At 41.9% G+C, this 13440-nt stretch overlaps 1 protein-coding gene across 1 annotated transcript in view; it reads left to right on the forward strand.

Moving 5' to 3' along the window:
• Window positions 1-13440, forward strand: part of prkci (protein kinase C iota) — a 57639-nt gene that overhangs the window by 11600 nt on the left and 32599 nt on the right. Inside the window, exon 2 of the mRNA XM_003218138.4 lies at window positions 12690-12811. Coding sequence (XP_003218186.3) covers window positions 12690-12811 — 122 coding nt within the window. The remainder of the gene's footprint in view (window positions 1-12689; window positions 12812-13440) is intronic.

Below are 13440 nucleotides of genomic sequence, written 5' to 3' on the forward strand. Positions count from 1 at the left end.
TTTGCCATGGCCTCTCAGGAACAGGTAGAGACGACAACAACCCTCTAGGGCGCCCAACAGGCGTCTTACTCTGCTGGCAAACAGCGCAGCTGTCACAAAAGCGCAGAATGTCTTGCCGCATCTTTGGCCACCAGTAGCTCCTGGTGATAAGCTGTACGGTCTTGAACCTGCCAAAGTGCCCAGCCATGGGTTCGTCATGGTGGGCTCTAATCACCTCCAACCTGAGGGCCCCCACTGGTACGTAGACCTGCCCCCTGCGTACCAATACTCCGTCTTGATCTTGTAGATGCGGCAGTATTGTACGGTTACCTGCTGATAGCAGCATCAGTTGCTCCTGAGTCCACACATCATCCCTCTGAGCCTCAAGGATCTGGTCATGTAACCCGAGCTCATTATCTACAACACATAGAGAGGCAGTAGGCAAGATGGTCTGACATACTACCTGCTCATTGGTCTTAAACTCCGGCTTGCGGGATAAAGCATCGGCCCGCAAGTTTGCCTTCCCCTCCACGAACTGCACCTTGAAGTTAAACCTGGAGAAAAACAAAGCCCATCGGATTTGACGCTGGTTTAACTTCTTTGCTGTTTGCAAGTGTTCTAAATTCTTGTGATCAGATCTGACCACGATCTGGTGCCGCGCCCCTTCAAGCCAGTGCCGCCACACCTCAAACGCCACCTTAATCGCCAACAACTCCTTCTCCCATATGGTATAGTTCTGCTCGAAGGGTGTTAGTTGCCGCGAGTAAAATCCACAGGGACGCAAGGTCCCTGAGGAATCCTTCTGAGACAATACAGCCCCCAACGCGTAGCTAGAAGCGTCCGCTTCTACCACGAACGGTTTGTCAACATCAGGATGTGTTAGTATGTTGTCCGATTGAAAACTAGACTTAAGTTGTAGAAACGCATCGTGAGCTTCCCGCCCCCACACAAATGGCTGTTTCTTACGCAGGAGCTGCGTCAGAGGTACCGTGAGCTTTGCAAAATTCGGAATAAACTCCCGGTAGTAATTGGCGAAACCTAAGAACCTTTGTACATCCTTCTTAGTCTTAAGCTCCTGCCATGAGTTGACGGCGTCAACCTTATGTGGGTCCATTTTAAGTTCCCTACATGACCTAGGAACTCCACTTCAGGCACATGAAAGACGCACTTGGAAGCCTTGGCGAAAAGCCCATTAGCCCGCAGACGGTGCAGAACCTGTTTGACATGTTGACGATGTTCTTTCTCGTCCTTAGAAAAAATCAAGATATCATCCAAATAAATCACTAAAAATGGGTCAATTAGGTCCCTGAACACATCGTTCATGAACCTCTGGAAGACCGCAGGAGCATTGCAAAGTCCGAAAGGCATGACTCGGAACTCGTGGCATCCGAAACACGTGTTAAATGCCGTCTTCCATTCATCCCCTTCCCGTATACGGATTAAGTTATATGCCCCCCGCAGGTCAAGCTTGGTAAAGACCTTAGCCCCTTGCACCCTTGATAACAGTTCCGAGATTAAAGGTAGCGGGTACCTATCCCGAATGGTGTATTTGTTTAGGATCCGATAGTCGCAGACCAGCCTAAGTTCCCCAGTCTTTTTGGCTACAAAGAATACTGGTGCCGCAGTTGGAGAGCTAGATGGGCGAATAAACCCCTTGGCTAAATTTTCATCTAGAAACTCCCGCAAAGCTTGCCTTTCCGGTACAGTCAAGGCATACAGCCTTCCTGCTGGCAATTTCGCACCTTCTGCTAGCTTAATGGCGCAATCATATGGCCTGTGCGGTGGTAATTTGTCCGCTTCTCTTTTACAAAATACATCAGAGAACTCCCCATACTCAGCAGGCACTCCCTCCATATCAGATTGAGTAACATTCAGAGTGCAACAATCCTGCCTCTTTAAGGTCAATTTACGTGTCGCCCAATCTACTTGTGGGTTTACTACAGCTAGCCAATCCATCCCCAGGATCACATCATATCTAGGCAAGCTCGTAATATCCCACACAAACGTTCCCGTTACTCCCTGCACCTCCCACATTACTGCTGAGGTTTCCTGGTTAACCACCCCAGTCTCCAGCAGTCTCCCATCTGCTCCTTCCACCCACACGTCGCATGCCTTGCGCACTCTAGGAATGCCATGCTTCTTGGCAAACTCAATATCTACATAAGAGACCGTAGCCCCTGAGTCCAGCAGTGCCAAAGTAGAAACAAGTTCCCTTCCCCCAACAGATAATGTAATGGGTACGAAAACATGCTTCCTCCCCTCAGTCGACTGCTTGAGGAGCCCTAGTGCGTTGGACTCACGTCGCACTAGGGCTGGCCTTTTCCCGAAAGCTGAGAAGGTTTCACATTACAGTTTTTGGCAAAATGCCCAGCATTCCCACAGTACAAACACAACCCCAGCTGCCTCCTACGGCTCTTTTCCTCTGTAGACAGCTTTTTAAAGACCCCAAGCTCCATAGGCTCTTCCCCCATCACCACAGGTGCCCTGGTAACATGCATGGGTGGCGCACACATTGCTTTCGAGTGTTTACGAGCCTCGAACCTTGCGTCCAAACGCAGCACCTTAGCTACTAAGGCGTCCCAACTTTCAGCCGGCTCCAAGCGTGCTAATTCATCCTGGAGCATATCACTTAACCCAGCAGTAAATAAAAGCATGAATGCATTTTCCCCCCAATCCAGCTGGTGGCGATACAAGTTAAACTTATTTAAATAATCCAAAACAGTCCCCTTTCCCTGTTTCAACCGATACAGAGCCCACCCAGCATTCTCAGTGCGGAGAGGATCCCCAAAAGTGTCAGTTAATAACTTTCTGAAATTATTCAAATTGTCCTTGACTGGGTCATTTCCCAAAATTAAATTAGTGGCCCATTGTCCTGCGGGACCGGTCAACAAACTCAAAATAAATGCCACCTTGCTAGTGTCTGTAGGAAAAGCATGAGCACTGAGCTGGGAAAAATAAAGCTCCACTTGTGCCAAAAAGGTTGGCAACTTGCACCTGGTTCCGTCAAAGCGTTCAGGAGTCAAAACATGTCCTTTCACAGCATGAGCTGCTTGACTGACGGTAAAAGCCGTTTGTAATTGGTCAAATTTGGCCCTTAACTCCTCCATCGTCTTCCTGACGGGTTTATTACTGCAATAAACTTTTTATGGGCGTTGGGCAATCTGTCAAGGACAGAACGCCACAAGGTTCAAGATAACAGAGTTTATTGGATTACAGAACTCAAAAATGCCCGTAAAATACAAGGGCCAGGCAGTATTAGCCTTTAGGAGCAAAAAGGGACAAGGAAAAACGTTCAAAAGATAAACCGGATTAAACCGGAGTTTAATCCGGGTAAAAACAAACTGCTTGCTTCAGCCTGGGGATAAACAAAACAAAAGCCGAGGAACAAAAGATACAAAAGAATGCAACTAATTGGCAGCAGATTCCTCTCTGCTGCCAACACTGTGCTTAGAGTAACTTGCGTCGCTCCCACACACACAGCAGACAGGATTTCCAACACGAACAGATCAGCCAGGGATTGTAGCAGTAGAGTAGACCCAGTTTCTTTCCGTAGATCAAAGCCAGAAGCAGACGTTTGTAGTTTCCAAGTCCAAGAAGGGGGAAGACAAGCCGTGGTCAGTTCAGTCCGAGTTTTCAAAGCAGGAGATGGCGTCCGTCAATGTGATGACTCATGGGCCTTGTAGTCCTGCTCATGACATTGTGATCCCTGATGAAGAAGAAAACTTGGGTTTTTTACCTTCCCAGTCAGAACTGGAATCTTCCCAGCCAGGTTCTTCCCAGCCAGATCTGGGAACCTTGCACCTGCAAGAGAGTTGTGTTCCAGAAGTATGTCAAACAAACCCTGAGCCTACATCTCCTGTGTTTTCTCGCCATGAGTTTTGTAAACAACAGAGAGGTTTGGAAGCGGCCTCGCGCAGGAGTGCTAGAATAGCTGCTAAGAATTTAGCCAATTAAGCCTGCTTTCCGTGAGAATCTTTAAGGAGTCAAACATCTGGTCTCAGAGATTAGCTTTGCTCCTGGTTCCCAGAGAACTGCTCTCGGCGGGAAAGTTAGACTCTATATAGGTGTTTTAACCGCGAAGTAACTTCGCGGAGTCAATTCGTCAGCCTCCGGAGCGAGTTGTGTCTGGACAGCGCGCTCCGTTCCAAGCCTCGTTCCTGTTCAAGCCTTGTCCTTGTTCTCAAGCCTTCGCTCCTGCTTCCCAGCTTTGTTTACCTTCGGACCTTGCCTCGCCTTCCAGGACTAAACCTTGCCTTGTTTCACGGATTTTACCAAGTAATTCCACGGACCTTGTTCTTGTTCCTCGTTACCTTGTGTCACGATTCAAGCCTTGTTTTCAAGTATCAACTTAATTCCTAGCCTTGCTCAAGTTCGTGGACTAAAGGACCTCGTCATCTCCCCTCACCTTGCCTGGCAAGGTGAGTGTTTCGGTTACTGGATTACAACTTTGGCCCTTAATATTGCATATTGGACATTGGTTCTTGGACTAATTTTGACCTTTCCTGAAAGGTCTGCTTCTGGACTAACTTTTACATTTGTTTTTACCAACTTTATATACTCCTTCAATAAAGATAGTAGATAGATTTTGGCCTCTGTGTATGGTTATTGGTGCCTTGCAGCCTGGGTCCTGACAGTCAAGAAGACGACGGAAGGTCAAGGTATCAGCACACGAAAACACACCAGTCTTCAGGAAAGCGTCCCACACAGATCCCAAGCGTTCGTCCAGATTACCTTGCCCAACGCAATTTGCAATTGCTCCCAAGCCCCATTTTATGCCAGTTACAAATCCTCATCACTGTCAGCTGTCCTCCTTAACCCGGGCGTTTCCTCATCACTTTCCTCATCAGAGCTGGAACACCTCTGACTACGCCCCACAGCATCTCCAGCTGTGGATCCCGTCCCATCCCTCCAACTATACCATGGGTCTAATCCTGAAGGTCCCCATTCATCTTCTATCCCATCATGGCCAGTGGCACCCAATTCCTCCCTCACCCGAGTCCAATCCATCTCATCCTCCTCCGAGCTAACCAGCCCCTCCTCCATTCTCTCCGTAAACCCCTCAAAAGACTCTTCGTCAGATGGTGCTGCAAAAATGTCTCGCAGTCTTTTTCTTTCTCGCTCCTCGAGAGTATCTGACTCTCGAGGAGTCTTACGCCCACGTCTGTCAGTAACAGAGCCATGAGGCTCAATCATAACACCCAATTCCTTGGTTTCAATATTTGATATTCAGGAAACAGCGTTTGTTGCCTCTAAAAATGGAAATTATCCCATTATCAATATTTTCAAGCCATGGATGTTGAATCTGGATACAAAATCCTTGGCTATAGAGGCCCAGTTGTAAAGAAAAATGAAGGCATGCACACATTCAGAGGCAAATATGATCTTGCCCTTTTTTAAAAAAATATCCTACTTAGTTATATAGAAAGCTACTTTTTCAGAGTTAAATCATTTATCATTATTATTGTATGAGCTTCCAAAAAGAGGTGGAAATAAACTGTTTTTTCAGGTTTGCCGATGTTAAAGAACCAGTACAATTTCTGTATGTTAGTGCTTTCAACTGATTATCTTTTCCTAGTGATCTTTTTCAATACTGACATGTGAAACCCAAGTATTTGTATACTCTTCTCAGCATTTGAGGTTGTTTTAAAGTTTCCTGGTTTAACTAAAATAGATTGGTAATATTTTTTCTAGCTGCCTGTTGAACCCAGCTCTGCTTTATATATTACACCACCCTGGGTTTTACAGTTGTATAGGCATATATCAAAGTTGTAATATGATTCATGGGCTATTGAGTCCAAGCCCCTGCTCAATACAGGATCTTCAGGTAAAGTGTTCAAAGCAAGTAGCTGCCCAGCCTCTTTTCAAGATGTTAAGAAGAAGGGTTTTCTGTTCTCTATGGATCCTACTGGGAGTTTGCCTATTTTATTTATTGGAAGTTTATTTTGCCACTTTCCCCAACATACCATTGTTGAGGTCAATGGGCCTCCTTTTATATTTTTTAGGTCTTTTTTCCCAATTTTCTCTATCAGACATGATACATATTCCCATCCATTTATTAGTTTCTCTAATCTGACCCATCTTTTGTGCCTGCCAATATCCAGTTCAAATAACCTGGCCAGTTGGCAGTCTTCAAAGTAGTTTTGTGGGCAAGGTGCTCCCAGCCTCCATTTTCTTGTGGAATGAAAAATACTGTGTTGGCAATTGTGTTCTTACTGGCACCTACTATCCATGTTTTAATTGAATTGTCCAATTTTTTAGGTGGAATATTAAATGGGAGGGTTTGAAATAAATATAAAAATTTGGGTAATATCATTTTGTATGCCTTCAGCCTTGTTGTAATGTCCCAATTCCATTTTTTCCAATCATTAATTTGTTTGCTTACTTTTTCCATAATAGATTATAATTTATCTAGATTATATTGTTTAATTTTTAGGTATAAAAATGCCTAGGTATTTTAACTTTTCTGTAAATAATAACTAAATTCCTTTAACTTTTTGGCATATTTTGTTCTCTGTACCTCTTATTTTTGTTACCCTGCCCCTTATTCTTCCCCAAACACCTGCTGGCAGAAAAAGGTAGAAGGTCAGCATGGATAGCGCCATTCTGGTCTGTCTTAGGAGACCAGTCCACAGTCTGGGAACAGCCACCAAAAAGGCCCTCTTCTGTGTTCCCACAAACATGCTTGAACGAGTAGTGGGGCAGAGAGAAGGCCTTCTCCAGTTGATTGTAAATGTCTACCAGGTTCATAGAAAGAGATATGGTCCTTCATATAATCTGGACCAGATAGTTTTGTAGGGCAAAACTATCACTTTGAATTGTGCCAGGGAGATAACACAGTTCTGTTCGACTCCTTGGCCACACGCATGTGGCTAAGGAGTCGAACAGAACTCCCCCAGCACCACCTTCTGAGAATGTCCCTCCAGGAAGGAACGGAGCCACTGAAGAACAGTACCTCCAAGCCTTATCCCAGAAAGGCGACTCAAAAGGCTAGCATGGTCAATGGTATTGAAAGCTGCTGAAAGGTCCAGGAGAACAAACAGGAACACACTCCTCCTGTCCAGTTTTCTGGGTAGGTCATCCAACAAGGTGACCAAAGCTGTCTCTGTCCCATAACCAGGCCTGAAACAAGACTGAAATGGATCTAGATAATCTGCTTTATCCATGAACCTTTGGAGTTGCGAAACCTCCAAACGCTTCACATGGCAGATTGGAGTCAGGAATGTAGTTGTCCAGTATGGTGGAGTCTAGGGAAGATTTTTTTTAGAAGTGGTCTTACCACAACTCCTTCAGGCTCACGGGGACCCTGCCCTGATGTAAGGAGGCATTAATAACTTCTCTGACCCACTCCACCAGTTCCCCCCTGGCCTATTTTATGAGCCAGGAAGGACAAGGATCTAGAGTGCATGTAGTCGCTCTCACCCCTCCAAGAATCCTCTCCATATTTTCAGACTGCACAAATTGAAAAGTATCTATCAACACTGGACAATCGGGATCTAAGATTACATCCACGAAAGTTGTATCAACTTTGGCTTCTAAGTCAGAGAGAATCCGATCGATCTTATCTGCAAAATGGTAGGCAAGCTCCTCACATCATGCTGTTGTATGGGCAACGTTCTATTTTGGGCCAGGTTGGATTAGGCCTCTAATCACCTGAAACAGCTCTGCTGGACAGTTTTATGCTGCAGCACCCGTGTTAATACAAAATGCTCTTTTTTCTGCTTTTATCGCCCCACCATAGAATTTCAGATATATTTTTGCTTGTTTTCGGTTGGAATCACTCTGAATTCTTTGCTATTTTAGTCTCGATCTCATGTGATTAATCGCTCCCAGCATCTTAGTGAACCAAGTGGCTGGTTTAGCTCCACTTTGTGAGAAGGGATGCTTCGGAGCAATCATATCTACCACCATGGTCATTTCCCCATTCCAGAGATGATGATGATGATGATGATGATGAGTTTATTTATACCCCGCCTCCATCTCCCCCGAAGGGGACTCGGGGCGGCTTACATGGGGCAAGCCCAGATAAAAACAATAACAATATATAATACATCAATAGACAAAAACATACATAATTATAAAATTTAAACATTAACCTATAGAAATAAAAAAACAGACTTAATAAAACATGGAATTAAAAACTGCGAGGTTGTAATAACAGGCTAGGTAAAGTGCACATTATATAAAGTTGTAAACTCGAGATAACTGATAAAGTGCTGCAGATTCGTGGAAGAGCAATTTGGGATGGGAGAAACCTTGAGTCAATGTCAAATTAACCAGGAAAAGTGCAACCAGTGCAGAAATGGTCATGGAACATGATTGTTATGGGGATGGGCAATCTTATCCAAAGGCCTGTGAAGAGCCAGGTTTTCAAGCTTTTCCTGAATGCCACCAGGGTGGGGACAGATCAACCAGGGTGTCAACAGGATCACCTGCCCAGGTAGCGGGAAATTCCCCAAGAGCCGTCAGGAATCCATCCGGATCCATAAGCTTCCTGGCACGGACCATCTTAATATATCTCCCACCTTTGCAGAGGTTCTGAGTCCCATCCGGTCTAAACCTGACCAGATAGTGAGCTGTCCATGACAACGGAAACACACAAAGCTCCTCCATTCCCAGATCATCATTGTCCCACCCTCTGTATAAAATATAAGGTTTAGAGCAGTGGTTTTAAACCTATTGGTCCCCAGGTGTTTTGGCCTACAACTCCCAGAAATTCCAGATTACCAGCTGTTAAGATTTCTGGGAGTTGATGGCCAAAACACCTGAGGATCCACAGGTTTAGAACCACTGGTCTAGAGTGTGTCCAGCAGCATGTGTGGGGGCCAGATGCCAATTGGGAAAGACCCATGATTGTTATGGCAGATGGGAAGTTCTGAAACACTCCTGACAGGGCTGCCTTGGCATGGCAGAGACCTAACCAATAGAGAATGTTGTGTGACAGTTGAAGTTATCCCTCTTCTTTTGAGAGGTCAGGGGTGCTGGTCCCTGCGAAAGTGAAAAAACTGAACCAAAATGTTGTACATGCTAATATTTTTTGCCCACATTGGCAGTGTGTTTCCACTGGGAAAATTCCATGAAGCTAACAAATTCAATAGGAGAAGAAGAAAAAAATCCTAGGCCTCAGTTGCTTCTAAATAACTACTGTATTCCCGTGATCTAGCTACATAACTTATTCCCCAGTCTTCTGGCATTGTAACATAACAAAATATGCCATGTAACCTTCACAGTGTCAGCTTGTTCCTTTGGAAGAACCTCCCTAGCATTGGCTAACAATCTGTCCTGTAGCCAGTGCCAGTTAATAGTCTAGATCATCCGAAGTTTCTAAACACTTTTCAAGGGTAACCCCATGTAGAAATGTATTACAATAATTCAACTAAAAATTAATGAAAACATGTGTTACCGTGGCCAGATCTGATGACTCCACAAGTTTTGACTTTTCTAATGCACTCCTAGCCACAACTGAAACATGAACACCCAGGCTGGAAATTGAATTGAGGAGCACATCCAATTTGCAAATGTACGATAACAGGGGGAATGTAACCCCACCCAACACAGATTGAATCTCTATCCCCAATCTGCCTTTTTGCTGATCAAGATCACTTTGTTTTGTCTGCATTAAGTTTAGATTTGATTTCCCTCCAGTATATCACTGATTACTGGTTTAGGAGCAAAAGGGTTTCCTTCTAAACTGTTGGGGGTGTCATTGCAGTACTTATGGCAAGGAATTTCCCCTGGCAGTTTCATGTACAGTAGAGTCTCACTTATCCAACACTCACTTATCTAACGTTCTGGATTATCCAACACATTTTTGTAGTCAATGTTTTCAATACATTGTGATATTTTGGTGCTAAATTTGTAAATACAGTAATTACTACATAGCATTACTGCGTATTGAACTACTTTTTCTGTCTAATTTGTTGTATAACATGATGTTGTGGTGCTTAATTTGTAAAATCATAACCTAATTTGATGTTTAATAGGCTTTTCCTTAATCCCTCCTTATTATCCAACATATTCACTTATCCAACGTTCTGCTGGCCCGTTTATGTTGGATAAGTGAGGCTCTACTTATGTTATATAACATGGAGATAGAATCAAGCTGTGAGGAACCCATAGACAAATGGCCAAGAAAATGAGTAGGAGTCCTCCAGCACTACCTTTTAGATTTACTCCTTTAGAAAGGCATGAAGGCACTTAAACAGTTTCCTCAAGTCCCATCCAAGCAAGGCAACCAGAAAGATACTATGGTCAATAGCATTAATAGCTGCTGGTAATCCAGCAGAACCGACAGAAATATCTGTCTAGCACCTGTATAGATCTTCCATTACAGTGACCAACACTATTTTTCTTCTGTAACCATGTTTGAAAAGAGAGGAAAATGGATCTTGATAATCTGTCTTATCCAGAGCCATCAAGCATCCTACTGTGGCAGATCATTTTAATAGGTTTTTATCCCTGGAAGGTTCTATTACCCAGCAAATCTAAATCCTATCAGGTAGTTACCTTTCCATGATATTGGGACTATTCGCAGTTTTTTCATTCCCAGATATCATTTCACCTCACCCATATTACAGAAGACAAGGTCCAGAGTATTCTCAGTTGCATGAGTAGAGCCAGATACTGCTTGAGTCAGGCCCATGGTTGTCATGGCAGGTGTGAAGTCTTGAGCTGCTCCTGAAAGGCCAGTCTCATCATGGATGTTGAAATTACAGTTCTTCGAGAAAGGGGAACTCCCAACAGTAACTTTTTTATTGTTTTGTTTTTTTCGTGTCAGGAGCAATCTGAGTTGCTTCTAGAGTGAGAGAATTAGCCGTCTGCAAGGACATTGCCCAGGAATGGACATACTCAAAAGGGGGAAATTTGAAGTTAATTTTTTTAAACCCAGTAAAGGCAATTTTTGGAAATAAAAAGATTCATAGTAGTTTGATATGTTCCATGACATTGCAGCTTCTCCTTTTGATGATCTTATCAATAGGAAATCTCCAAGAGATCTTGTTATTAACACGCTGCTCATTCTTGGAAACTCATCATCCCTTCCTTGTTTGAGTCTGTCAATATGTAATGTGGTCTTCCTACAATTTTGCCAGGCACTAGCTTTTATTAATACCCCATAGAGGAAAGAAGGAAATGGTTAATCTCATTTTGCATAGAAGCAGCATTATAGCGTTTGTATTTCTTATATGCTAATACTTTACACAGAGGCACTATCTGAAGCAAGGCATTAAACATTTTAGCTACTGGTCATAATCTATATTAAAATACTATTAAATATTATAAAGAACTACAAATTGAAGTTAGATTAAACCACATTATAAAGCTTAACATTTGTCTGCTTTTATCCCAATATTTACCAAAACAAAATAAAACTTTAGCTGTAATCAGGAAACTTACTAGCTATTATATAATAACAATGGACAATAGAGAAACAAAATAACTATACAGTAGTTTAAAAAAAGCTTTAATTGCTTTGTAATTTTAGAAATAGTGCTGATGAGTTTCAAGAATAAATGAGAGAGGACTTTGCAATATTAGTTAACCATTAGCATATAGAAACAAAATGCTTTAGAGAATATCGGAATGCCTGAAGAAAAAATGAATTGAAAATAAGCCATAGATGGTTTGGATCAAACTAATTAAACATTTTTTTCTAGAATCAAATATAATATGCTGCTAATGTAGTAACATGGTAGGTATATCTAGTTGCATACTGTGCAGCAAAGTATTTCCAAGGAAACATCTGACACTTAACTGAGGATTTATTGCTTTATGATATACCCATGGAACTATATGTTATCTTACTGAGTTGACTAAATCCATATGTATTGCCAGAGCATCAAATAATAACACAGTAGTACTAGTTACAACAAAAATTTGATAAAGTAAAATTTTTGAAATATAAATTTAGGGGTAAAAAAGAATTGACCACTATGGATGTATGTTTCTATAACCGTTTTGCATACAGTATTTATGTATAAACTGATATTGTAATATTTGAATGGGTGGGAAAAACATAATTAAGGGATTTAAAGAAGCATGGTTCAGTCTTAGCATTCTAGAAAACTAAATGCCAAACAATTTTGTCGTATGCATTTTTGCAGATAGGTTATGGATGAGAATAGGAATTATCCATAGCTCAAGCCATTACACCACACTGGCTTGTTAAAGTATTTCCATACCAGGATAAAAATATTCTATTATTCTGTGCATTTACAACTTTTCTTTTTATGTTGATTTTATTTGCTTGTTTGATAGGGTGTCTTCAGAGTTGTTTGATGTATGTATTTTGTAAGAGTGTATTTTTGTATAATAGAAAAAAGTAATGTGACATCAAAAACCAAATGATACTTTTCAAGGGCGAGAAGAAACTAAGTAATTACGGTAGATAGGATGTCATCAAGCATCTATTTTTACAGTTCAGTTCAGACAGTGTTGTAACAATTATGGCACCTAAACTGCGACCTGACATTCTGTTGTTGTTGGGGGTTTTTTTGGGGGGTTTTTTGGTAAGATTTGAGATGGCATAGAAGGCCTGCCCTAGAAAGAAGGATAGATGCTTTCAACAATATGATATTTTTAAACATGCATTTAAGAGATGATTGTACTAATAATAGAATGCACATATATTGACAATTGAAAACAAATAGAGCTGCTGCAAAACAAATAGTTCCTTAGTACTGTAATTAATAATCTGTTCATTTTATTTTTTCCAGGGATATTATGATAACCTATTTTGAACCTTCCATCTCCTTTGAGGGCCTGTGTAATGAAGTTCGAGATATGTGCGCCTTTGATAATGAGCAGCTCTTCACCATGAAATGGATAGATGAAGAAGGCAAGTTAATACAAGACAAAACTAGTACATCAGTTACTGTGGCCCCATACCCATGCACCTCCTTTCAGAGTTGAAATTAATATTTTCTTTTCTGTTGTCCATATTTGTCAGTTTTTAAAATGAGTTTTTTTAAAACAAAATTGCAGAAATAAACTTCAGAAGATACCTTACCTAAGCCTCATGGAAATGCTGATTTTGTTGTTTCTTTGATAGTGAATTATATTGTATTTTGAACAAACAAAATGCTTTGTGAAATCACAGGTCATCTCCGCTTGTAACATGGAAATTTTGTAATTTTTTATCTCTAGAACAGGAATGAGAAGCCTGTGACCTTCCAACTGTTGTTGGATTCAAACTCCCACCAATGTAACCAGTTGTCTATGATTATGGAAGTCAGGGTCCAACAATATCAGAAAGCAAAAGTTTCCCATCCTTGATGTAGAGAAGAAGTTGTTAGCTGGCCAGTCAGTCAGATGAAATAATTAACCCAAACAGTTGCAGTATGTGCCACAGTTAAGTTTGAGCAAGCAAAGGTTATATAAGAATGAAATGTGAACATAGATACAATTAAAATTATTGGACTGGAAAGCAGTACAACAAGTTTCTTCTAGTGTGTCACTATAAATGAC

The sequence above is a fragment of the Anolis carolinensis genome, chromosome 3 (assembly GCF_035594765.1).
Source record: "Anolis carolinensis isolate JA03-04 chromosome 3, rAnoCar3.1.pri, whole genome shotgun sequence".
Classification (NCBI taxonomy): domain Eukaryota; kingdom Metazoa; phylum Chordata; class Lepidosauria; order Squamata; family Dactyloidae; genus Anolis; species Anolis carolinensis.